Genomic DNA, 24,607 nt, shown 5'->3' with positions numbered 1-24,607 from the left:
CAATATAAATTTTTATTATTGTAATTATATTATAGCAGGTCATTGCATCCATATTGTAACTATATATGTATGAAACGTTATAACTCTCACTTTTTTTCCCCAAAATTAAAGCTAAAAAAATCGTGGTGCGAAATATATGCGTGGATTTTTAGAAATTAAAGTTTTCGGAAAAAAACTGAAAATGGAGATGACTTCCAAAAATCTCCTATTTGTTATCGCTACTTCCGGCCTCGAGCGGTTTCCTTGTGTGCATTGTTCAAAGTCATCTACGCAAATAGCTTCATCTTCTTTCCCATTATTCCAAGTAAAAATACAAATAATTTACAAGGTTTTAGATATGTAATGAACAACCCTTCACAAATGTCTAATGAGAGGTGAAAGCAGAGTGTGAAATAAACATTGCACAGGCCAATAGAGATAAAGCAGTTATGAAGATGTGCATATGATTGGTGCAGTATTAACAAAAGTTCGTTACCAAAACACAGTCAAGCCGACAATTTTTGAGTTGAAATGCTAATTCTCTTTAACCGAATTTCATAATATTTGAAACTACCAAAACAATATTCACTCTATATGTCTAAGTTTTAACACTTTTACGAATTTTATTGCAGCTTTGCGTTTGAGTTAGTGGGCGCACTCACACACATCTAACTAAAAACTATTGTTTTTAGTTAGATGCTGTGTTTCCCAGTGCAACACATTGTTTTGCTTGAATCCAAACAGTATGGTTAATTTGGGAGGAAACATGTGATTCATTAGTTAGTGTTGTTTTTATCCCAGTCGTCTCTAATTGCACTGAAGAAATATATTGCACAGATAGCAAATGTCTGTACTTTATTCAGTGGTACAATAAAACTACTTGTTTTAATTGCATCTCCAATATAGTGGCAGTTGGGAAGGGCGTGTTGTTGTTTACCGTGGGAAGCGAGTTATCGCCCAATGTGGAAGTGGCTAAACTTTATTGTTTAGCTACTTTTGTGTGTGTGCTGTATATGCAAAACTTTTTTTTAATTTCTGTTTTCTTAAAGTAAAATCAAGGCTGCGGGTCATAATCGAGTAAATACGGTATTTCTGTTTTATTATAAAAAGCAACTATCCTTTTTTTTTCTTTTTTTTTTAATCTTTCCTTGAGGGTTGTAGATGCTGCCAGTTTGACACCCCTGGTTTAATGATAAATCTGCTATCAGACAATGATCTACATTATCCCCCTCTGTTATTTATTATCTATTTGAATCACATTATGAAGGAAAGTGGTATTAAACCTTATATCAAAATTGGAGATGTTAATTTCAGCTCTTTGCTTTATGCAGACGATGTCATTCTTCTAAATAAATCTGCTACAAGTCTGCAAGATTCCCTGACTAAATTGAATAATTGTTGTAATAGATATTGTGTGAAGGTCAGCAATAACAAGATAAAGACATTGTAAATATCAATTGTGTTGTGAATGGAGAACCTATAGAACAAGTAAAACATTTCAGCTACTTTAAGCACCATTTTTAGTGAAGATGGTAAATTTAATATGGAAATAGACAACAGAATCAACAAAGCTGGTATGGTAGGAAGTCAACTGAATAAATTTATATGGAATAAGAGAGATATTAGTCAAAACACTAAATTAGCTGTATACAAGACAGTGTTAAAACCATTTTAACTTATGGATCTGAGAGCTGGATCAGAAGTAAAACACTTGACCAAGGACTAGAGACTGCAGATATGAGAGTCCTGAGAAAGATTAGGGGCATGAATAGATGCATCGGTGGCAATATTATATTAAAAATGTTGGTGTTAGGAAAGAACTTGACATTGTCAGCATCCAGGAATGCGTTAGCAGAGCAAATCTTAGTGTGGTATGGTCACTTAAACAGAATGGGCAAGGAAAGATTAGCAAAACTAGTGTTGTCTGCCAGGAGGAAGACTAAGATATAAGTGGATTGATATGGTAAAAAGTGCCTTAGAAGATAGAAATATAAGATCTGATAATGTCAGGGTCTTCACAGGTAGCAGACTGATTTGGAGGAAAATTGTAGATATGAAGTTAGTAATGATGTAAATTTTTCATGTAGTGCTAACATATCCTGTACACCCCTTGAGCTAATCTTAGGTGGTATGGTCACTTAAACAGAATGGGTGAGGAAAGATTAGCAAAACTAGTGTTGTGTGCCAGGTTGGCAGGAAAAAGACCTGGAGGAAGACCAAGATATAAGTGGATTGATATGGTAAAAAGTGCCTTAGAAGATAGAAATATAAGATCTGATAATGTCGGAGTCTTCACAGATAACAGACTGATTTGAAGGAAAATTGTAGATATGAAGTTAGTAATGATGTAAATTTTTCATGTTGTTTATTTCCAAATTTGATTTGCCTTCTCACTGACAACTGTGTCTAAATAGTGAAATATTTTACTTGTTCCGTAGGTTCTCCATTGAGGATGCTGCTGAAGTTTGGATTTTCGTGCTAAACTTGTTATAGCTATTGTGGAATGTAATTAGAGAATCAGGGGAGACTTGCATTGGATAAAGCAGAGAGCAAAGTTTGATATCTCCATGTGAGAATCAGAAATTCTTCTGATTCTCACATTTGACTTTATTCTCTTTTTCTATGGATGGGATTATGAGATTTCTTCTTCAGTCTGAAATTCGACGTTCTGACCTAGCCCTCTGAATTATACAGTGTAGCAACTGCAAAACTTATGCCTTCATGTTTGAGCATCCCTGATATAGAATTTGTGCTCCAGCTATCTTTCCACACTATTAAGTTTTTGATGGCTTTTTCTGCCTCGTTAGATTTATTTTTTAATTATGAATTTTCTGATGTTATTCCCACTCGTGTAGTTTTTTTGTAAACGTGTAATTCATTCATCCCATGTGCTGGCTAATAATTTTTTTTTTTCTATTTTTTATTAATTTCATACATATTTTGGTATTTTTTTATATAAGCTTGAAAACTATTCTAGAGGCCATGGAACTTTTGCATGCCACTTCAGGTAGTCCATTAAGTGAATGGACTGCAGGTCTGAATCCCACAGTGGGATTCAAGCCTGCAGTCTGACATATCCTACTCTTGAAGAGTAGGATATGTTAAAAACTCTACCAACCAGTTCCTGTATGGGATTAACATAGCTATTTAGTTGTTTCCTTTGAACTTTGGACTGTGTTCTCTTTCTCATACAACTTACCGATTCTCAAGTAATAAGTGTATGGTCTGTGACTTTATTGGATTCTGCTTTCCATTCTGTTTTATACTCTTGTTCATATTACAAGTGGCAAAATATTAAAGGCAAATCTTTTTTGACATGTGGTAACAATTATTCACTTTACAGTTAAGTATAACTTAGTATATAATTATTTTTACTTTAAATATTTCTTTGCTTAAAGCTTTCTTTATAGTTAATGGATTTTGAAATCAATGCATGAGCCTGGATGAGAATTTGATTAATGCTAACCTATATCTCTACAATGGCAATTAAATTATGGGTGGTTAGGAAGCAGAGGGTATTGGGGATTTAGCATAATAACTTTGAGGAAAACTTAGATACTAAAAAAGCATTAATCATTATCTTAATTTTTATTTTATTTTTTTATAGCATCATTGGTTAAAAGTAGACTTCAACAAGTGGAAAGACGAAGATGATTCGGATGATGATTTTACTGGAAATTCAGATCTTGAAGAGGTGAAGAGCTTGTTTGAATGTGGTTGAAATATTTTCTTAATCAAGAATTCAAATTCTAAGATAACTTGGTCAAATTATATACTTAGCTTATCTACTTTTTCAACAAATTATTCTAATTTTTTTTTATATAATGCTGGCAGTTTACAACAGGAAAATAATGGTGTTTTCATATTTAAATCGGTTGTTAAATGCAGTGAAGTTAGTTTAAAGAAAAACAGAATTTTGTGTGGTTCTTCCAACTTTTCCTTTCACAGAATTGTTTATTAATCCTTTAACATACAAAGACGTCTGTGACATGTCTTTTGTTTATTTCACCAAAATTGATTTTGACCTATTGCAGACGTTACGAAGTTCGTGTAGGTTTTATCTGTTCCAACTTTAAAAATAATTTGTATGTCAAAGTACACTTATATATATATATATATATATATATATATATACACACACACACACACACACACACACACACACACACACACACACACTAAAACGTGCCATACAAATAAATTTTTCATTTGTGTTGTGCTTGCAAAAATATTTCAGCATGCGTGGTTCTTTTTTCTTTTTCTTTTTTTATACTTTAATATTAATTATCAAATGATAAACAATTACTTTGAATCATTTAATTAAATATATTTAATCATCCTGTCCATCAAGAATCACATTAGTGTCTTCTCGTCCAACTACTTTACCTAGTCAGTAACTGCTCTTGTTATTACAGGAATCAGTAGGACAAAAATTCTATGTGCTATATCTTTAACTGTAAACAAAATATGATCTGTTACTTCTACTCCGTAGGGAGGGAACCTTCATAGTTCATTTGGTAATGACCTTTTAGTCAAAGAACTTTTGTTGAGGCTTTTCAGTCTAATGTGAGATAGCTGGTGTAATGGGGGGGGGGGGCATAATGGCCCTCTGGACACAGTTGCTTCCAGCATAACACACATCACCCTTAGGACATGTTGATGGAAAGCTAACAGTATTTAAAATAGGGGAGGACCTGAATTGAGATTGTTTATTATGAGTAAATTAACCCATCCTTGGATGGAAGTGATTTATTGGCAGACCCTGAAGAAAACATTAATTGATTCAGCCAGAGAGGCCTGTTGCGAAATTGTCTGAAAAAAAAAAAAAATCACAAGTCTGGGTGGACTTCGGGTGTTAGTGGCAGTCAACTAAAAAAAAAAGTGTATTGAAAGTTCCTGACAGGTAATTCGGGGTGTGCTTTGAAGGAATACAGAGAAGAATGCAAAGCATTGTGTATAACAAGCTAAACAAAAGTCATGGGATTTAGTAAGAACATGGAAAATAAATATCAGGTGACATATATTCTGGATGCTATTTGAAATAGCTTAGAAATTGGGGAAATGTACTGTAAAATGAATTGGACAATAAAGATGAGTGAAAACTGAAGGGTAAAACATATCCTAGATGTTTGGAGAATTTTGAAAGTTTATAAGTATATGGAACTCCTTGGACTTATTGGGGGAAAAAATGGTGGGGTGGGGGAGTCTTGGCTGAGTACGTTTTGTGAGTAGGATTTGGCATAATTTGTCAAATCCTTTCCATAGTGAGAATTCTACTCACTATCTTGGTCACCACTTCTGTATGCTTTTCACTCCTTTCTCGTCACGACCTGAGTCTGGTCATCTTGCAGGCTCTCTACTTCACCTTCATTTAACTACTGCACTACTCAGTTTTGCATAAGCAAACAACTGAATATTTTCTTTCATATTATTTCCTACCATTTATGTACAAACTAAACAGCACTAGTCCAAGCACAGAGTTTAGCACACTCTTAGTCACCTGCTTTCTCCTGGATTCTGTTTCTCTATGTTACTACTTTTTTATCTTTCCATCAGCCTCCAACTTATCCACATAATCAGTGTCAATTTCATACCCATTTCTAATTTGAGTAACAGACCTCCATGTAGTATTCATCAAGTGCCTTTTGCGAAATCCACCAGAATCGTTGTGTAGTCATTTCCTTTATCCAACTCAACTGTCACTCTGTTATACACTGATGTTCAAAACCTAAGGATGGCACTATTTCATCTTGAAATTCAGACAAATCAGCTTATGGAAATTTTTATAATTGATTATTTCAAGCAGAAAGCAGGTACACATTCATATTTTCGAATCATGTGCAAAAGTGGTTATGTGGTAGCACTCAACAGGATAAAAGGCTGCGTGAGCAAATTGTGCTTCAAGAAACTCTTTTCATCAAAGAATAAAGTTGCAAACTTGAATGTCTCTGACATCATTTAGGTGATTTCATGTGGGGAAGAATTATTGGAAAGTTTGAAGAAGGCCACTGAATTACTGATATTGCCAGAGAGCTTGGAATCTCGCAAAGCATTGTATCCAAATGTATGCTAAGAGGTCTCCCTTGCTCTACCACAGATCATGACAGATTTTTGGTTATAACTGCATTTCATGATCAGTGCACCACAGCAGGTCAGCTCCATTCAAGCAGAGGTTAAGGTGAACAGATATCTCAACAAACTGTGGCAAGACATCTGGAATAAGTAGGCCTGTAGTCTGTGTCCCTTTATCCACAGCTCATGTTTTCAGTGGTGTTGTATCTATAAAAATTGGACAAGGCACCAATGGACTACTTAATGTACTCCTTACAGATGCGCTGTTTTAGTCTTTCCTCCAATTCTAGACTACACAATCTTGCATGAAACTGGTTCTGCTTTCTGTGGGGAGGCATTATGCTTAATGGACGCACCAAGCTACAAGCCCTGGAAAAAGGGACTATAATTGGTGAATGATATTGCAATAAAGTTTTTCAATGTCATGTTTGATTGCTTTGTGGTACCGTGAGGAAAGATTTTTTGATGATGATAATGCCACATCATACATGAGCAGTGTAGATACTTCTGGAGACCAAGGATATTAATTGAATCAAGTGGCCAGCACATTCCCCAAATCTCAACCCCCATGGAACACTTTGGAGCATGTTGCAGCTTGAAATTATCCTCCAAAAAACAAATCCTTATACTTGCCCTGAATGAGGAGTGGGCCAATTTGTATCAAGAATGCCTGAATCACGTGATGCTAAGCATGGTATTGCAGTTTGAGGTGGATGTATTCCATACTAAAATTTCTCTAACTTTTGTCAAAAAAAAAAAAAAAAGTTTGCAATTTAATTTGTACAAAATTTATAAAACGTTTTTGTATAATATGTTGTTCCAACCTCACAAAGGTTATTAATAAACCTATAGTACATTTATACTGTGGACAGGTTGATGTTTTTTTTAATCAGTTTTTATATATTTTTTGTAATTTTATTTTTACATTCTCTGGGAACCTTGATAGAACAAACATGGGACTTTTTCAGGCCACTTCAGGCCTCCAATAAGCAGGGTGGTGTCTAACACTGGGTGATGAAATTCATATCCCACCTAAATAATTTAATCTAACAACCAGAATGTCATCAAATTTTGGTAAGTAGACTAATCAAGATGTGTGTGTGGTGGTGGTGGGGGGGTAGTTTGAAGAGTCGTCGATAGTGGGAATATGGTACTGTTGTGGGCCAAGAAGTCAAAAAATTACATAAAACAAAGTTGAAGACCTGTTTTGCTCGCATCATGAAAGCTATAAAGGGAAAATTTCACAAATGCATTCCTATTGGTAGTCCTGTTGAACATGTGCCTCACTTCACCTTATTACGCATTGCTTTAAAGTTATTTTACCTCAATGAGTGCAATGCAGCAGCTGCTCCTCATGAGTTTAAAACCCTCCAGAACTTACATAAAGTTTCTCTGTCAACTAGCTCAGTTAGATCAATGATTAGGAAAAGTGAAGAAGTAGGTTCTTAGGAAGTTCGACTTGGTAGAGAATAGATGCCAGTACCGCTGTGGGCTTTTTTTTTTTTTTTTGGAGGACATAACTATGGGACCAGTAACTTGTTCCATTACCACATGGGAATATCATGATATGATAGATGTTGTTTCGTCATTCCACAACTCGACAACATCGATGTCTGAATGAGACCAGCTTTATGCAAGATGGAGTAGCTTCTATGACATCATTTCACAGAAGAAAGAGTGATTAGTCACTTCTTTACAGTTGCATGGCTACCTTGCTCCCCTGATATTGCCTCCATACGATTTTTGGTTGTCGGGTTACCTGAAGGCCGTCTATCATGGCGGTGTCTTGACTTGGCAGCCTTAAAAGACAACATATCACAGGCTGTGATGAACATTCCTTCAGACATGTTACATTCTGCTATTGAGAATGCTGTGTACAGGATGCAATTTCTGGTCCACAAGAACTAGATCCTCTTTCATTTGGTTAAACCAATGTGATTGAGTTATACAACAGGTTTTGTGACAACACTCCAGTAACTAATAACATAATTACTGTGCTAAATGAAATTAATAATGTTTTATTGCTGTGTTATAAGTGCAACACACAAAGGTAATCTTTTGTTATGCATTTTTCTTTCCATTTTAATGCTTTTTATACATTGTACAGTGCCATGTTTCACCACCAATTGGCAACTTTTCAAAACTTTTTGCTAAATCCTTCCCATATCTTGATTAATCTTTGTACCAAAGTTTGCGGCATTCTGGTTGTTAGATCAAGCTACATAAGGCTCTGAAAGATGTTCTTTCCCGGGGCTTATGTATAGAGTGATGAAAGTTAAAGTTACCCTGTTTGATGCTTTTTGGAGATCCACCTACTTTTTGAATATAGCCATTCAAAAAGTAGGTGGTTAATTGAGTTAGTTTTGTTCATTGTGTAAAATGAAATGCCTGGGCTTGACTTATAGCACATTTTTGTAAATGTCTTAGATATGCTTTTATGTGAATTATGAAATTAATGTCTCCATTGTTGATAGCTTACCTTCCATCCAAAAGAGATGTCAGTGAAATTTTTTAAAAAAATAAAGAATAGCTTGAAGTCTACTTTATTTTCATAATCTGCTTCCCAACATAATTTCTCTCTTAATACATTTTAAGTCTGTAGTGAAAATATTCCAGGACTTTTGAATTCAGTTATCTTTGATAGCCATTAAAGTAAATACACTCATATGCAGTCTCTCATTATTGTGTTGCAAAAGCAATGGGTGTTCTTGGGCTCAAATGTGATTAATTCATTGTTTCAACTTTCTCAATGTCTTCATGTAGATTTGCAATTTTGTCATCCATTTTGCTATATAGTTCTGATGAATGATACCTTTGCTGTTACAGAAGACGATTAGCATGTGCTTTCTACCAGAAAGCACATGCTAATTGTTTGAACTTTTTTGCCCATCAGCATAGCAGTATTCCATAGTCTAAATTTTCAGTTTGGGATCAATGATGAACCCAACTTTTCCCATACATGATTTTGTGGAGAAAAGCATTGTCTTCCATAAGGCAATGTGTTTCTTCACAAAAAAAAGTGCTGTCTGGTTGAATTCCTTTCGATATTATCAAACTTCCAGAATGTTCTTTTTTTCTTGTCAGCTTAAAAGGCACTTGGCATCATGATTTTGTTTACTTATACTAATGTGAAGTTCACTATCAATGCTAGTGATCTTGACTTATTTGCATGTTTTCCCACTTTATAAACTCTCAGCTTTCTGCTTGGCTATCCCCATCATTGTCATTAATGTCCATTCTGTCATCACAATTTCTTGTTCTTTGTGCAAAGTGTATGGCAGGGATGCTCATAAACTTTAATATGGACCAAACACGCTTCAACTTTTTCTTGATATGTCAGGTCGTGTGTTATATGTTATAAATAATTGTACGTAAAAAAGGGGTGGGGGGAAGGTGATAAATAAAACAGACATACAGTGGATAAGAATTGATAAATTTGTGATATTATAATTAGATAAAAAAAAAAAGCATTAATAGACAACTTTATTGATTTTATGTGTTAAAAATTATTGAAAATTTATTGTAAAATTTTTGAATTTCAATATAAATTTGTAGGTCACTGTAGAAAATGGATCAGGTTGAGCATACAGTAATAAGACAATAACTTTCTTACATTGCTGTGTATGCTACTGCTGCTAACTGTAACATAAGAAGGAATGAACAAAAAAAATCTAGTGCCATCCTTAAATAATGCCACTTTTGCGTGAGGAAAAACATCCTTTCCCCTCTGCCACTGAGCATGATCAGATTTGCCTTTCTTCCTCCTTGTCATATCTGTCTTAAAATGTTTTTTGAATCTGGTTAAATTTTTTAACTTCATTGAATTCCTTATATGTACCCTGAAAGAGGGGGGGGGGTAATCAGAAATGATGCAGATAACGTAAATAACTGAAGATAAGGATAAAATTTGTTAGCAAGGCTTGTTTGACATAGAGCTCTGCTAACTCAGTCAACCTTAATCTACTAAATATTAAAAACATTTGTTTATTAAATGTGTTTCAGGATGTAATGATGATATTATTAAGAGGGACCTCCAGAGAGTCAGGAACTCATCAAGAGATACCACACAGGCACCAACTGTCATACTTGTTCTTGAATTCATTCACACCACTTGCGCACACAACATCTAATAATCTGTCTTCATAATCAGTATTCCACAATCTTGATATTTTCAACACTCTCCTTTGCACTCTCTCCACTGTATCAGAATCACCACAAAAACTAGATCAGACCTACGCACAATATCCAAATGAGGTCTTACCAATGGCTAGTAAAGAGGTAAAATGACATTCTTATCTTTGCATATCAAAGTTTGTTTCAGCATTGCAGTTATTCTCTGAGTTGTATTTGCAATCTTAGCTATATCATGCTTGAACTTCAACTTCCTGTCTACTAAAATACAAACACCGGGTATCTAATCACACCAAGGTGCATGACTTTACATTTACTAACATTGACCTGATATTCATTTTCTCGTGCCCACAAATCTAGCCTATTGAAATCATTTTGCAAGTACTGCATATCAGCTGCATTCCTGATTATCCTTCCTATCTTTACATCAACAAAGTGTATGTGGCCTGTCATATCCTTCCTAATATCATTAATGTACAGATTGACTAACAGTGGACCAAAGACTGGTCCTTGTGGTACACCACTGGTTGACTGGTTGCCTTAAATTTTTGATATTTGTCAGTTGGCCATGCCAATATTTTATAATTCAGTCCCATATTCTCCAATTTATTCAACATTTTCCATGGTGTATCCATTCCTTTCATCTAGTTCAGTGGTAACATTGTTATAGAATGTGAGCAAGTTGCTAAAAAATGACCTTCACTTAGTAAACCCATGCAAATTCATTGCAAAGTAGAGATTTTCTGTCAATCCATAGCTCAATTCGAGCTATGGGTTGATAGAAAATCTAACCAACTTTCCCAAAATCTTAACCACTACTCCAGAGATAGTGGTTTGCCGATGGTTGGATGCATCAATCTTTGCACCCTTGTGCAATGGGATTGCCATACATTTTTCCTACTCCTGTGGAATCTTCCCTGTTCTGAGACTCAAAGGAATAACCACTTCAGCTAAACACTTTTAGCTCTGTGCTGATATCCCATCAGTCCCTATTGCTGAATTCTTATTTAGTGTAACAGCTTTAATACCACCTCCTCATATGAGTTTTTTCATTCAGTGAGGAGGTAGCAGTGAGTGCAATGTTACATACACCAGGTTGGTAAGTTTTAGCAAAATGGGCACTCATTAGTTGAATAACCTCTTCTATATTTGTCACCTTCACACCATCTGCATTCAGTAGAGTTATTCTTTCTTTTACTTGCAGCATGACAATAGAATTCTTTGGAGTTGTCTTTAATTTGAAAAGCCAGTTCCTTTTCATCTCAGACTTTGCTTTCCATATAGCAGTTGACTCTTCTGGCTTGCTGCTTATAATTTTCACAACAGACATAATCCCCTTCTTACAAATCTCTTGCTTGATAACATTACACATCCATTTCATTCCTATCCTATTTCTTATTCGAACTCTTGGGACACATTCTAATATTGCATCATTTTTGAATGCCTTCCATGCACTCTCAGTGTTCTCATCCAGCACCCGATACCATGCTGCTGTCCCAGTATCGTCATTAGGTCACAATTTCCTGCTTTGTAGTTCAGCATGTAACGTTGTCTGAAAATGGAACATTCATAAATTTAGCCACTTCCCAAGTGAGTACATCATGATCACTGTCACCAGCTGGAGGCAGAATAGGTGTGTCTTTAACTTAAACACACTCTAACACTATAATAATTGAATATAACACTCTTTGACCTCAAGTCTCCGAGACTACTATGCTTCATTCCAATGGTGATTATTGTTTCCAGTCTTCCAGTCCAAACATATGTACTGAACATATCACCAAAGTAATCCTCACTGGCATGAAAACATACATTTCCCACACTACTCTGAACTGCCATCTCTTAACTAAACCCTGGTTCTCCAAAAGATGTGCCAAAGGCCAAAGCTGTACAAATGAAAAATCAGGCATATCACAACTGGCTCAAATCAAGAACCCATCCTCCTTCAATGCCTATACTGAAGCCCGAAACAGATACAAGAAAATCATAAATGCTTCTAAAACAGAATTTGAACCGGCAAAAAGCAGGAAGCCTACAGCCTGTCCAAATGGTAGCCGTGCCTTTTGGTCTCTTGCCAAGGCAATTGGTCGTAACTGTTGCCCTACACTGTTCCCACCTCTATCATACCCAGATGGCTCAATTGCAACATCACCCACAGAAAAAGCTAACCTCCTGGCTTCACACTTTGTCTCCAATGCATGCATACCTGACGATGGCAAATGCCCCTACAATCATTCCAGCTGCCCAACATACAATGCCCCCTATATCCTTTTGTCAGAAACCTATTGTCTAAATAAGACACAAAAAAGTCTCCTGGCCCTGGTGGCATTCCTCCAATTGTCCTGAAGGTCTGTGCACCAGAACTGACTCCTATCCTATGCTGTCAGTACACACTCTTACTCCACTAGTGTATATATCAAAGCCTGGAAACTGGCCTATATTCAACCCATTTCTAAAAAGGGTGACAAATCACTGCCATCTAACTACCACCCTATCTCTCTCTCACTTCAGTCCTATCTAAAGTGATGGAGAAAACCATCAACTCTCAACTCCTAAAGGTAGCCAGATATTAAGTGACCATCGGTATGGATTCTGTCGAAGCTGATCAACACGAGATCTACTCTCTCATACATCACCCTTCGCTGGAGAAATTCGGCGAATCCCAAGTAGTTGCACTTGATATCTCTAAAGCCTTTGACCAGGTCAGACACAAAGGCTTACTAAGCAAACTCCCATCATTTGGACTGTCTAAGGACTTCTGCAGGTGGATTGACAGCTTCCTGTCTGAACAAACACCATGCGTGATGGTAGGCTCCCTATCCTCTCACCATCCAACTACAAGGGTCCCACAAGGTTCAGTTCTTTCACCAACCCTCTTCTTTCTGTATATCAGTGACCTTCTTCAGTTGACCTCTAAACCCAATACACAGTTTTGCAGATGTCAGCACATTACACTCCTCCCTTTCATTTGACAAAACCCTACTCTACACAGCTCACTTCAACCCACAGAACATGAACCACCACTGCCCTTAATTCTGACCCCCAAGCCATCCTCCAATGGGGCTCAGATAACCTCGTCACCTTCAATGCTAGTAAAACCCAGTTCTGCCTTATTTCTTACAAAATGAACCATTTTTCTCCCGCATTGTTTTTGATAACACTCAAATTCTCAGAAAAGATGAGATTTCTACTCTCGGAATTACCCTGACATCAAGCCTCTCCTGGCATAAACACATCACACCATTGCATCCTCAGCTTCCTAAAAACTAGGATTTCTCTTTCGCTCAAGATGTTACTCCACCTCTAAATAGCTGTTAACCTTATACAAATCGCAAATCTGCCCAGCTATCAAATACTGTTCTCTCATTTGGAGTGGAGCTCCTAAGGGTTCCTCAAAAATGCTTGACTCAATACAGAGGAGATCAATTAGACTGACAAATGACCCATCTCTTACCAACTCACTTTCACTGACGTTTGGTCTCTACAATTTGTGTATTCTATAAATATTTCTATGGGAAATGTTCATCTGAAATAGCATCAATAATTCCCCCACTCAGTACTAAGCCCATTGAAACACATACAGCTGGCACGCAACATCCTTTCACAGTACACCTTGAAGTTTTACATTGGCTACATTGCATAATTCAAAAGGCCTGATCAGAGGATTGAATTCTGGATGATTTGGCAGAGCACTCATAGTATCCATCTATAAAAAAAAGGGGGGGGGGGAATAAAATTGAATGTGAGAATTACAGAGAAAATTTCCTACCAAGTGTTCATGGTAATAAGTTAAGAGTTATTCTTGAGAAACCTCTATGAAAAATTGTAGAAGGAAAGCTTGATGAAGAACAAGCTGAATTCGGGCAAATAGTTGTCAACATCATCAGATTTTCACTTTAAGTTTCATAGATCTGAAAAAGGCATATTACAAGGTGCCAAGAGGAAAACTCTTCAAAACTACAGTTCTATGGTGTAATGGGATATACAATGTATAACAAGCTGTAAGTCAGTAGTTAGAATTGAAGGAGGTACACAGGAAGTTTGTTTGTTTGTTTGGTTTTAAATCAGTGTGACAGGGTACACATTATCTGATTATTCAAAGATAATGTGCAACTTGTTATTCTAATATCCCTTAGCATCTTTACTTGATGCAGGTGATATCATACTTCTAAATAAATTGAATAACTGTTCTAGTAACTTGACATGAAAATCAGCAATAAAAGGAAAAATACACTGAAAAACATTTATCCTGAATAATGAACCTAAAGAACAAGTAAAACATTTCGGCTATTTAGGCACTATTTTTACTAAGATGGCAAATTAAATATGGAAATAGACAATAGAATTAATAAAACTGTGGTATGACAGGAAATCAGCTGAATAAATTTACTTGTAATAAGAAAGAAATTAGTCAAAACGCTAAATTAGCTGTATACAACACTGTTCAAACCAATTTTAACTTGTGGATCTGACAGCTGGGTTACAAATAAAACACTTGATTAAAGACTGGAGACCTTTTTCTGAGAAAGATTAGTGGAGTCAAACAGATGGTAGTATCACATTAAAAATGAGGATATTAGGAAAAAACTTGCCATTGTTAGCATTCAGGAATGTGTTAGTAAAGGTAATCTCAGGTGGTATGGTCACTTAAAAAAAAAAAAAAAATGGGAGATGAAAGATTAGCAGAAATAAGTGTTTTTTGGCAGGGGGGGGGGGAATCAGAGGAAGACCAAGATGTATATGGATTGATAAGTAGAAAGTGCCTTAAAAGACTTATAGGAACTCATAATGTTCAAATCTTGATAGAGGGGAATAGATTAATTTGGAGGAAAATTGTTGATAGGAAGTTAGTAACTGTGTAACTTTTTCATGTAGTACTGTCATGATTATCCTGTACACCTGTGGGTACACATCAGGAATTCGATGATGATGGTGACATATGCATGTTGTGGGGTATGTTTGCCCAAAATTACATTGATTTAAGCTTTCTACTATGAAAAAATTTGCCTCTAAGTTTTAAAAAAAAAAAATTAAATGGGCATCCAAATAGTTTTTTTTTTTTAAGCTACTGTTGATAAATAGCTATAAGGCAAAATTGGTCTCCTGTCACTTTTGGCCTAAACAGCTTTTTTCAAAATGAAGAAACTGCAGTATTTTTTGTTGCATGTTTAGTAGTCCATCCTCTTATATGAACAGTTTTTGAGAATGAGTGCCTTAAAAAAAAAAAAAAAAAAAAAAAAAAAAAAAAAAAAAAAAAAAAAACCTGGAAATTTCATTAAGTGGGTTTTTTTTTTTTTTCCTTACAAATCACATGGTAAGAGCCTGTTGTGACTATCAAATAGCTGGTCACAAAGGCTTATTGAAAATCCATATGTTGTTACTATGAACATATTCTACTCCTTCTAGCAATGTTATTGGCCTTTTGTATATCTAAGTGGTTGAGTACTCATTATTTATATTACTTGGCTAGATAAAATTGCTTAAAGTATATACACAGCAAACTGCAGTACAGTTGCTGTTTTCAAACCCATAGCAACATATGAAATTGTTATCATTATAGCTAGCTTACTGGTATGTATATACATACATAGTTTATTCACAATATGTTACAATGTGAAAAGGAAAAAGTGATTTATATTAAAAATTAAATATTGTAAATTATGGTCTTCCAAGTCTCTCTATCTTGAGCTAACTGGTAGATGTCAGATGGAGTTTTGCAGTTCAGCCTGCTGATGGTTTCACATATATATTGCCAAAATTGTTTGCATGGTCTTCCTCTACTACGTTTGCCATCTTCTGGTTTGTATAGGATGAGGGATTCCAAAAAACGGCAAGACTTCAGGATGTCTGAGTTGTTGTTTTTTGACTATACTGACAAGTGGTTCTTGCTTAGCCAGATTTAGCACAACAGGGTTAGTGATGCGATCCATCCAGGTGTATCCAAGGATCAGTCTGAGACATGTAGTTCCAAAGGAATTAATTAGATCTGTAGTTTTTTGGTGCTTATTGTCCAGGTTTGAGAACCATACAAGAAGATGGATCTACTGGTTGCATGGTATAGTCTTAATTTTGTCTTTAATGATACTAATGATGATTTCCAGATGGCTGTTTATTGTATTGTACTGTTTATTGTAGTCATGGGAGGACTTTGGCAAGAATATAGAAAATAAATATCAAGAAGGTGGCAAAATATTCTGGAGGTTGTTGAAGAAGCTTAGGAATGGAGGAAAGAGTGCTGTAAAAGGAATTAAAGATGATAAAGGTGAAATGAAAACAGGAGAAAAAGATATCCTTGAAGTATGGAGTAATTACTTTGAAAAACTGCTAAATGAAACAAGCAGTGATGACAGCACAGTGATAAAAAAACACTGACCAGGCATGCAGTCAGGAATACATATCCATACTTGAAGTAGAAAAAGCCATCAAAGGCTTGAAATGTGGAAAGGCAGCAGGAGTAGATGATATTTGACCAGAAATGCTGAAGTATGGTGGTATAAGAGTCTTACAGTGGCTGCACTGCATAGTTCAGAATGCCTGGACAGGGGGACGAATTCCCGATGATTGGAGTAGAGCTCTCATAGTACCCATATATAAAAAGGGAAATAAAACTGAATGTGAGAATTACAGAGGTATTTCCCTACTGAGTGTTCCTGGCAAGATCTATGCAAGTATACTTGAGAAACGGTTGAGAAGAATTGTGGAAGAAAAGCTTGGTGAAGAACAAGCTGGATTCAGGCCAAATAGAGGCTGTCAGGATCAGATCTTCACTTTACGACAAATAGTCAAGAAAGCATGGGAATATAACAAAGATCTGTATTTAAGTTTTGTTGATTTGGAAAAGGCATATGACAAGGTGCCAAGAGAGAAGCTATTCAATACGCTGCAGTTATATGGTGTCAATGGGGCATTATATCAAGCAATACTTAGTCTTTATTTGAGTTGTGAGTCAGCAGTTAGAATTGAAGGAAGTACAGGAAGATGGTTTAATGTTAAATCTGGTGTGAGACAAGGATGTACATTATCCCCTCTGTTATTCATTATCTATATGGATCACATTATGAAGGAATGTGGTATTAAACCTGATATCAAAATTGGAGATGGTAATGTCAGCTCTTTGCTTTATGCGGATGATGTTATACTTCTAAATAAATCCGCTACAAGTCTGCAATATTCTCTGACTAAATTGAATAGCTGTTGTAATAGATATGGTATGAAGGTCAGCAATAAAAAGACAAAGACAATGAAAATAGGCAGAATCATTGAAAATGTCAACTGTGTTGTGAATGGAGAACCTGTGGAACAAGTAAAACATTTCAGCTACTTAGGCACAATTTTTACTGAAGATGGTAAACTAAATATAGAAATAGACAACAGAATCTGCAAAGCTGGTATCGTGGGAAGTCAATTGAATAAATTCATATGGAATAAGAAAGAAATTAGTCGGAACACTAAATTAGCTGTATACAAGACTGTGTTCAAACCAATTTTAACTTATGGATCTGAGAGCTGGGTCAGAAGTAAAACACTTGACCAAAGACTAGAGACCGTAGATATGAGAGTCCTGAGAAAGATTAGAGGCGTGAACAGATGGCATCAATGGCAATATCATATAAAAAATAGGATATTAGGAAAGAACTTGACATTGTCAGCATCCAGGAATGCTTTAGCAGAGCTAATCTCAGATGGTATGGTCACTTAAATAGAATGGGAGAGAAAAGATTAGCAAAACAAGTGTTCTCTGCCAGGTTGGCAGGAAAACGACCCAGAGGAAGACCAAGATATAGGTGGATTGATACGGTACAAAGTGCCTTAGACGATAGAAATATAAGATCTGATAATGTTGGAGTCTTGACAAGTAACAGACTGATTTGGAGGAAAATTGTAGATAGGAAGTTAGTAATGATGTAATTTTTTCATGTAGTACTGTCATATCCTGTACACCCCTTGAGGGTACATGGCAGGAATTTGATGATGATGATGATGCTGATGTTTATTGTATTGCTAATGTACGATCCAAGTTATTGAAAGTCCTTTACTCTTTCTAAGGGTTTCTTATGAAGTATAAAGTTTTCACAACCTATTTAGAATACTTTGAACTTTTGGATGTTGATCTGCAGGCTAATAAGTTTAGCCTGTGCCTCTAGTAGACAGATGCTTTTGTGCATTTGTTGGTTCTGTATCAATAAGTACAACATCGTCATCAAAGCTAAGATCGGTTATTTGGATGGTGTGGGTGGATGTTTTAATGTTAAAACCAAGATCTTCTGTGTTGATGGTCCAGAAGATGTAGTCCAAGCATATTAAAAACGAATAAGGTGCTAGTACATCACCTTGCAGGACTCCTGTTGTCACTGGAAATGATTCAATGTTTCTGTTTTAAAGATTACTGTAGCATTGTAATCTTTATAAGGCGCTGGGATTACTTGTATGAGTTTTTGAGGGTAGACCATAGAAGCTGAGAATTTTAAACATTGCTTCTCTATTAATGGAGTCGAAGGCTTTTTTGAAGTCTATAAAAGTTAAAATGAGTGGTAAGTTTTTATCATGTGAATCTTCTATGATTCTTCTGATGCAGTGTATCTGTTCTATTGTACATCGTTTTTTTAGAAATCCATCTTGGTTTTTTCTTAAGAGTGGTGTTAAGTAAGGTTCTATTCTATTGAGTATCATCCTATTGTAGATTTTGACTGTAGTTGATAGCAAAGTAATACCTCTGTAGTTATCTATTCTATTAAGACTGCCCTTTTTGGGTATAGGGACAATAAGGCCTTGTTTTCATTGTTGGGGGTATTATTCCAGTGTTTAAAGCTTAATTCATTATGGCAAGGAGATTGGAATGTGTATTATACCTAGCATTTTTGAAAGCTTCTGCTCTAATTCTGTTAATCCCTCGGGACTTTCCTGCTTTGGTTTGGTCTATTGCTATTTTTAATGATTATTAATTAACTTAAGGAATTCACAACGTACACTAGAATATAAATTAAACTTTAATGTATATTTCCAATATTTCGGCAATCTTCAAAGGAACTTAAAATAAAGACACATGCATGCAGGCAGGCACTATACACAGTAAATGAGGACGAAGCGAGGAAGCTATTGTTTCTCCTAAAAGTCCTGATAGTGCTCCCCTAGCAGGGGAGCACTATCAGGACTTTTTCTCTTTCTATGTAGGTATTCTTGGCTGTTGGGCTGAAGGCCTCCTGGTGTACGTCTCCCAAATTTGGACCAGTCCCATGCAACCAAATTTGTTGAAGTTTGCCGTGTTTCTTTGGGCTGAGGCTGATTCCATGAAAAGTCTTTCAAATTTGAACTTGCCATGGTGTATTATTGTGGCTTTCTTCCAGAGCATGGTCTGCAAGACCAGAGTGGCTATACTGGTGAAAATGGATGTAGTCCTTGTGTTCTGATATTCGCTGCCCTCCCTGTTTAGCTAAAGTAGGACAGCTTATAGCTGCAAGGGACCTGGTATACACCAGGTAGGTCTAAGGGAAGTGGTTAGTCTTTAGTGGAGCAGATAAGGGATGCCAATTTTCTATATGGTCTGTAACAAGAGATCAATTCATTTTTTTAAGATTTTGGTAATTTTTTCCAAGGTGCCTCGGATGTAGGGAATAGTGATGGATTTAGAGTAATCCTTGTTGTAAATGGGGGGGGGGGGGGATTATGGTTTACTGGTTTCAATATTTTGGGGGGGGTAGTAGCCATTGCCTGAGAAAGTGTTGAGGGTGTGATTTAGTTCAGTGGTTAGGGCATTGTCATTTGAACAGATTAGTTTACCCCTGTTGTGTAGTTTCTTAATAACTCCATATTGTTGTGAGGTGGGTGGGGGGGGGGGTGATTGTTGGTGAATGTATCTGCCTATATGGGTAGGTTTTCTATAAACTAAGAAAACCGAGGTTCCATCAGGCTGGCGGGTGACTAGCGTGTCTAGGAAAGGGAGGCTGTTGTTGTCCTCTTTTTCCAGGGTGAACTTGATTCTGGGGTGTTGGTTGTTTAAGTTTGTTAAGAAGGAGAGGAGTGTATCTGAGCCATGTGGCCAAATTGCGAAGCCATATGGTTGATTTTTGTGGGGCAGAGTTTAAGGCTTCAAAAGTCTCCATAAAGAAGTTGGCCAAGGGTGGGGAGAGTGGTGAACCCATGGCTGTCCCCCTCTATTTGTTTGTAGAATTTTCCCTGTGAACTGAATTAGGACTGAGATATCAGGAGGAAATTTAGCTCTAAGGTTTCCTTGAGTGGGACATTTGTGAATAAGGAGGAGACATCAAAGTCAGTATGTGAGTGTAAGGTTTTCTATGCTGGCTTTGAAGTGGGCTCAGTTTTTTTATGTGTGATGGTGTGTTGCCAATATAGTGGGTGAGCACTTTGGCCAAATGTTTAGCTAATTTGTATGTGGGAGAATCAATGCCATCCACTATGAGAAGTAATGGCATATTTTCTTTATGTATTTTTGGGAGTCCCGATATCTCAGCCCTATTTCAGTTCACAATAAACTCAGGCTATTACTGGCAACACACCATCGCACATAAAAAAAAATGTCCCACTCAAGGAAACCTTAGAGGTAATCCAAGCTAAATTTCCTCCCGATATCTCAGCCCTATTTCAGTTCACAATGAATTCCGGCCATTTCGTTTGACAGGGAAAATTCTACAAACAGAGGGGGCAGCCATGGGGTCACCACTCTCCCCACCCTTGACCAACTTCTTTATGAAGACTTTTGAAGAGAAAGCCTTAAACTCTGTCCCGCAAAAACCTACTATATGGCTTCGCTATGTTGATGATGTGTTCACTATTTGGCCACATGGCCCAGATACACTCCTCTTCTTCTTAACACACTTAAACAGCCAACACCCCAGAATTAAGTTCACCTTAAAAAACACACTAATCACCTGCCAGCCTGGTGGAACTTTGGTTTTCTCAGTTTATAGAAAACCCACCCATACAAGCAGATATATTCACCAACAATCCTCCTCCCTCATAACAATATGGTGTTATTTGAACAGGTTAGTTTAGCCCTGTTATGTAAACAGGGCTAAACTAATCTGTTCAAATGACATTGCCCTAACCACTGAACTAAATCACATCCTCAATACTTTCTCAGCCAATGGCTACCCCTCTTCCCCCTCCCCCCAAAAAAAAAAATCCAAAAAATATTGAAACCAGTAAACCACAACCCTCCCCTCCTCACAACAAGGATTACTCTAAATCCATCACCATTCCCTACATCCAAGGCACCTCGGAAAAAATTACCAAAATCTTAAAAAAACATAACTTGAACTCTTGTTACAGACCATATAAAAAATTGGCATCCCTTATCTGGACCTACCTGGTGTATACCAGGTCCCTTGCAGCTGTAAGCTGTCCTACTTTAGCTAAACAGGCAGGGCAGCGAATATCAGAATTTCAAAACACAAGGACTACATCCATTTTCACAAGTATAGTCACTCTGGTCTTGCCGACCATGCTCTGGATACACACGCCACAGAATGCGGTGGAAGAAAGCCACAATAATACATTATGGCAAGTTCAAATTTGAAAGACTTTTCATGGAATCAGCCTCAGTCCTAAGAAACATGGCAAACCTCAGCAAATTTGGTTGCATGAGACTGTCCCAAATTTGGGAGACGTACATCAGGAGACCTTCAGCCCAACGGCCAAGAATACCTACATAGCCTGCTAGGGGACACCATCAGGACTTTTAGGAGAAACAATAGCTTCGTCCTCATTTACTGTGCATAGTGGCTGCGTGCACGTGTCTTTATTTTAAGTTAATTAATAATCATGGAAACTTCAGTATAATCAACGTATAAGCCTTCTACGAGAATTGCTATTGTTAGTTCCTATTCGGTAAAGTCTTCACAATTTATTGGTAGAGTGGTAGTTAGATGCAGGTCTGCTAGCTGACATCATTTGAAAAATGTTTATAGTATCCCCAGTTTTATTATAATTTTCAAGTTCTTCACAGTATTTATTTATTTGATTTTCTTTGTCTCTGTTCATTAGTTCATTGACTTTGTTATTTAAAATGTCTAGTTTATCTTTATTTTATTCCTGTTTAAGTGGTAGAGTTTATTTGCTTTATTTCTTTCATCTATGTAGTTTTCCAAGTCTTTTTTGTTACTGTTTCCAAGAATTGTTGGATGTTATGATTATTGCTTTAATGATACCCTTAAATTTTCATTAACTGGATCTTTAAGAACGTTTTCCATGTTGTTTTCCAATGTGCTGTGGAAAGATGGTGCAATTTGTGTGTTATTTAGTTTCTCCCAGTTGTATTGTTTCTTTTTAGGCTTGTTATTTTTAGAGGCTTTTAAGTGAAAGTCTAATGTGGGCACTGATTATTCTGTGATCAGAGTTTAGTTCAACTGTGTTATATGGTCAACAGTTCTTTATTGATATGATCCACTTTCCAGTGATTAGTATGTGGCCTATTTGGGAATGAGAACCATTTGGATGTTCCTGGGTCCATAGTCTTCCTTTTGGATGGGGAAATTTAGTTTGGGTGATTACAATGTTATGGCTATTGCAGAAGTTCATAAGAGAATGTTCATTGTTATTTGTGGTTTCATGATAAGTGTATTAACCCATGTTTTTAGTAGTATTGGCAATGTCTTTACCAATTTGGGCATTAAAATCACCACCAATGAGTAACATTGTGAACTGGGGTGTTCATGACAGTTTCAGAAAGATCTTTATAATAGGTGTCTTTGTCTTCTGTAGGAGCATATGTGGATATTATTGTCAGTTTTGGGTTGGTACTTAGGAGGAGAATTCTCTCAGACACTTTTTCAATTGATGTTACTTTTTCTGCTAGTTCCTTCTTGAGCATTATCATTATTCCAATCTCTCCAGTACCATCATTGTTTGCTGAGTTATAAATAAATCTCCATTTATTTATGTCAGCTGGATGATGTTTCATTCACTTCATGATTGTCAGTTCTCCATCTATGTTCTTGTATATGTATAATGTCTATGTTGACTTTTTCTGCTCCTCTAAGTAGCTCAAAAATTTTTCCAGTTTTCTTGAGTGCCCATTGTACATTGAGAAGATGAGATTAGATTTCCATAATTTAATTTGATCACACTTTCTTGTACCTTTATTCAACCAAGAACTTCCTGGAAGGCTTTGATCCTTAGTATGCATTAGTAACTGTATCAGCAGTTGAAGCACAAGTCTGTGTGGAAGTAGCTGATATTATCTTGTTTCCTTTCATAATCATCAAATATCCACATATTGGGTGATTGGCCCTAATGTTTTACCAGTCACGTTAGCCTACTGGGAATTTACCCAGGGGCACCACGAGGAGGTGTGACTCGGATTTTTATCCCCAGGTTACTGGCATAAAAGTTTCAAAAAAAATGTGTTTTTTTTTATTATATTTTTATATTAATATTATTGATCAAAACTCAACCATAGCTTGTTTATTTGACACCATTCAAGAGTGGGGGGGGTGGGGTGCAGATTTTTTCATTTCAGAGAGCTTCCCTAGCCTGACAGATTGAAAATAACAGAACAAGACTGATTTTATTATCTGTTAGCAGCTTTTAATTTTTAAAGCACCTTAATTTTTTGATTTTCTTTAAAAAAAAAAAAAAATCCTTGTGAAAATTCTGATCTGAATAAAAATGGCCCCAAGATTAATAAGATGCCAGGAAAAATCTAAAATATTTTCTTCCATCAACTTGCTTTCATCATTCAAATTATGCACCTCAGCTTTAAAACCTTCCCCCATGATTTCATTTAGAATGACCAAATTTTAACTTTTATTTTTACTTTGATATTATTGATCAAAACTCGACCATAATTTGCTTATTTCACACCATTTGGGGGGGGGGGTTGCAGATTTCTTAATTTCAAGCATCTTTCCTAGCCTGACAGGTTGAAAATAATGGAACAAGACTGATTTGCTATCTGTCAATAGAATCTCATAAAAAATACCAAATTTTTAATTTTGCCTCCCACTTAACTTTTTGGACTTCAAAGTTAAATCGCTTAATTTTTTGCAAATTTCAATGATTTTTTTTTTTAAATCCTGAAATGGTGAAAATTCTGATCTGCTGAATAAAAATGGCCCCATAATTAACAAGTGCCAGGAAAAATCTGAAATATTTTCTTCACTTAGAATGACCAAATTTTAACTTCTTATTTTTACTTTAAATACATGTAGGTTGTATATGCTTCATCTTAGACCACACAATTTTATAGTTTTAAGCAGTTTTCCTTTAGTGTTTGTGATGTAATGTATTTTCATGAAAAATTTCTGGATAATGCCAATAAAGACAATTTTTAAATCGATATGGAGATGGACAAAGCAATTGAAGGATGGAACCTGATGTTTCGTGGTTTTAAGTCCGAAGAGAAATAGATGGCTTTACCTGTTATCAAGAGCATTATTAAAAGAAGAAAACAGCCACTGTTTAGTCATTC

At 36.1% G+C, this 24,607-nt stretch overlaps 1 protein-coding gene across 1 annotated transcript in view; it reads left to right on the top strand.

The window, feature by feature from the left end:
* The window catches only part of LOC150100363 (prostaglandin E synthase 3-like), a 114,475-nt gene that overhangs the window by 61,363 nt on the left and 28,505 nt on the right, over positions 1-24,607 (top strand). Inside the window, exon 5 of the mRNA XM_090402875.1 lies at positions 3,587-3,673. Within this exon, the coding sequence (XP_090259001.1) occupies positions 3,587-3,673 (87 nt within the window). The remainder of the gene's footprint in view (positions 1-3,586; positions 3,674-24,607) is intronic.

Source organism: Typopeltis vanoorti, chromosome 13 (assembly GCF_054136105.1).
Source record: "Typopeltis vanoorti isolate ZY-2024b chromosome 13, IOZ_Tvanoo_1.0, whole genome shotgun sequence".
NCBI lineage: Eukaryota > Metazoa > Arthropoda > Arachnida > Uropygi > Thelyphonidae > Typopeltis > Typopeltis vanoorti.
This window is presented reverse-complemented; position numbering and strand designations above follow the sequence as displayed.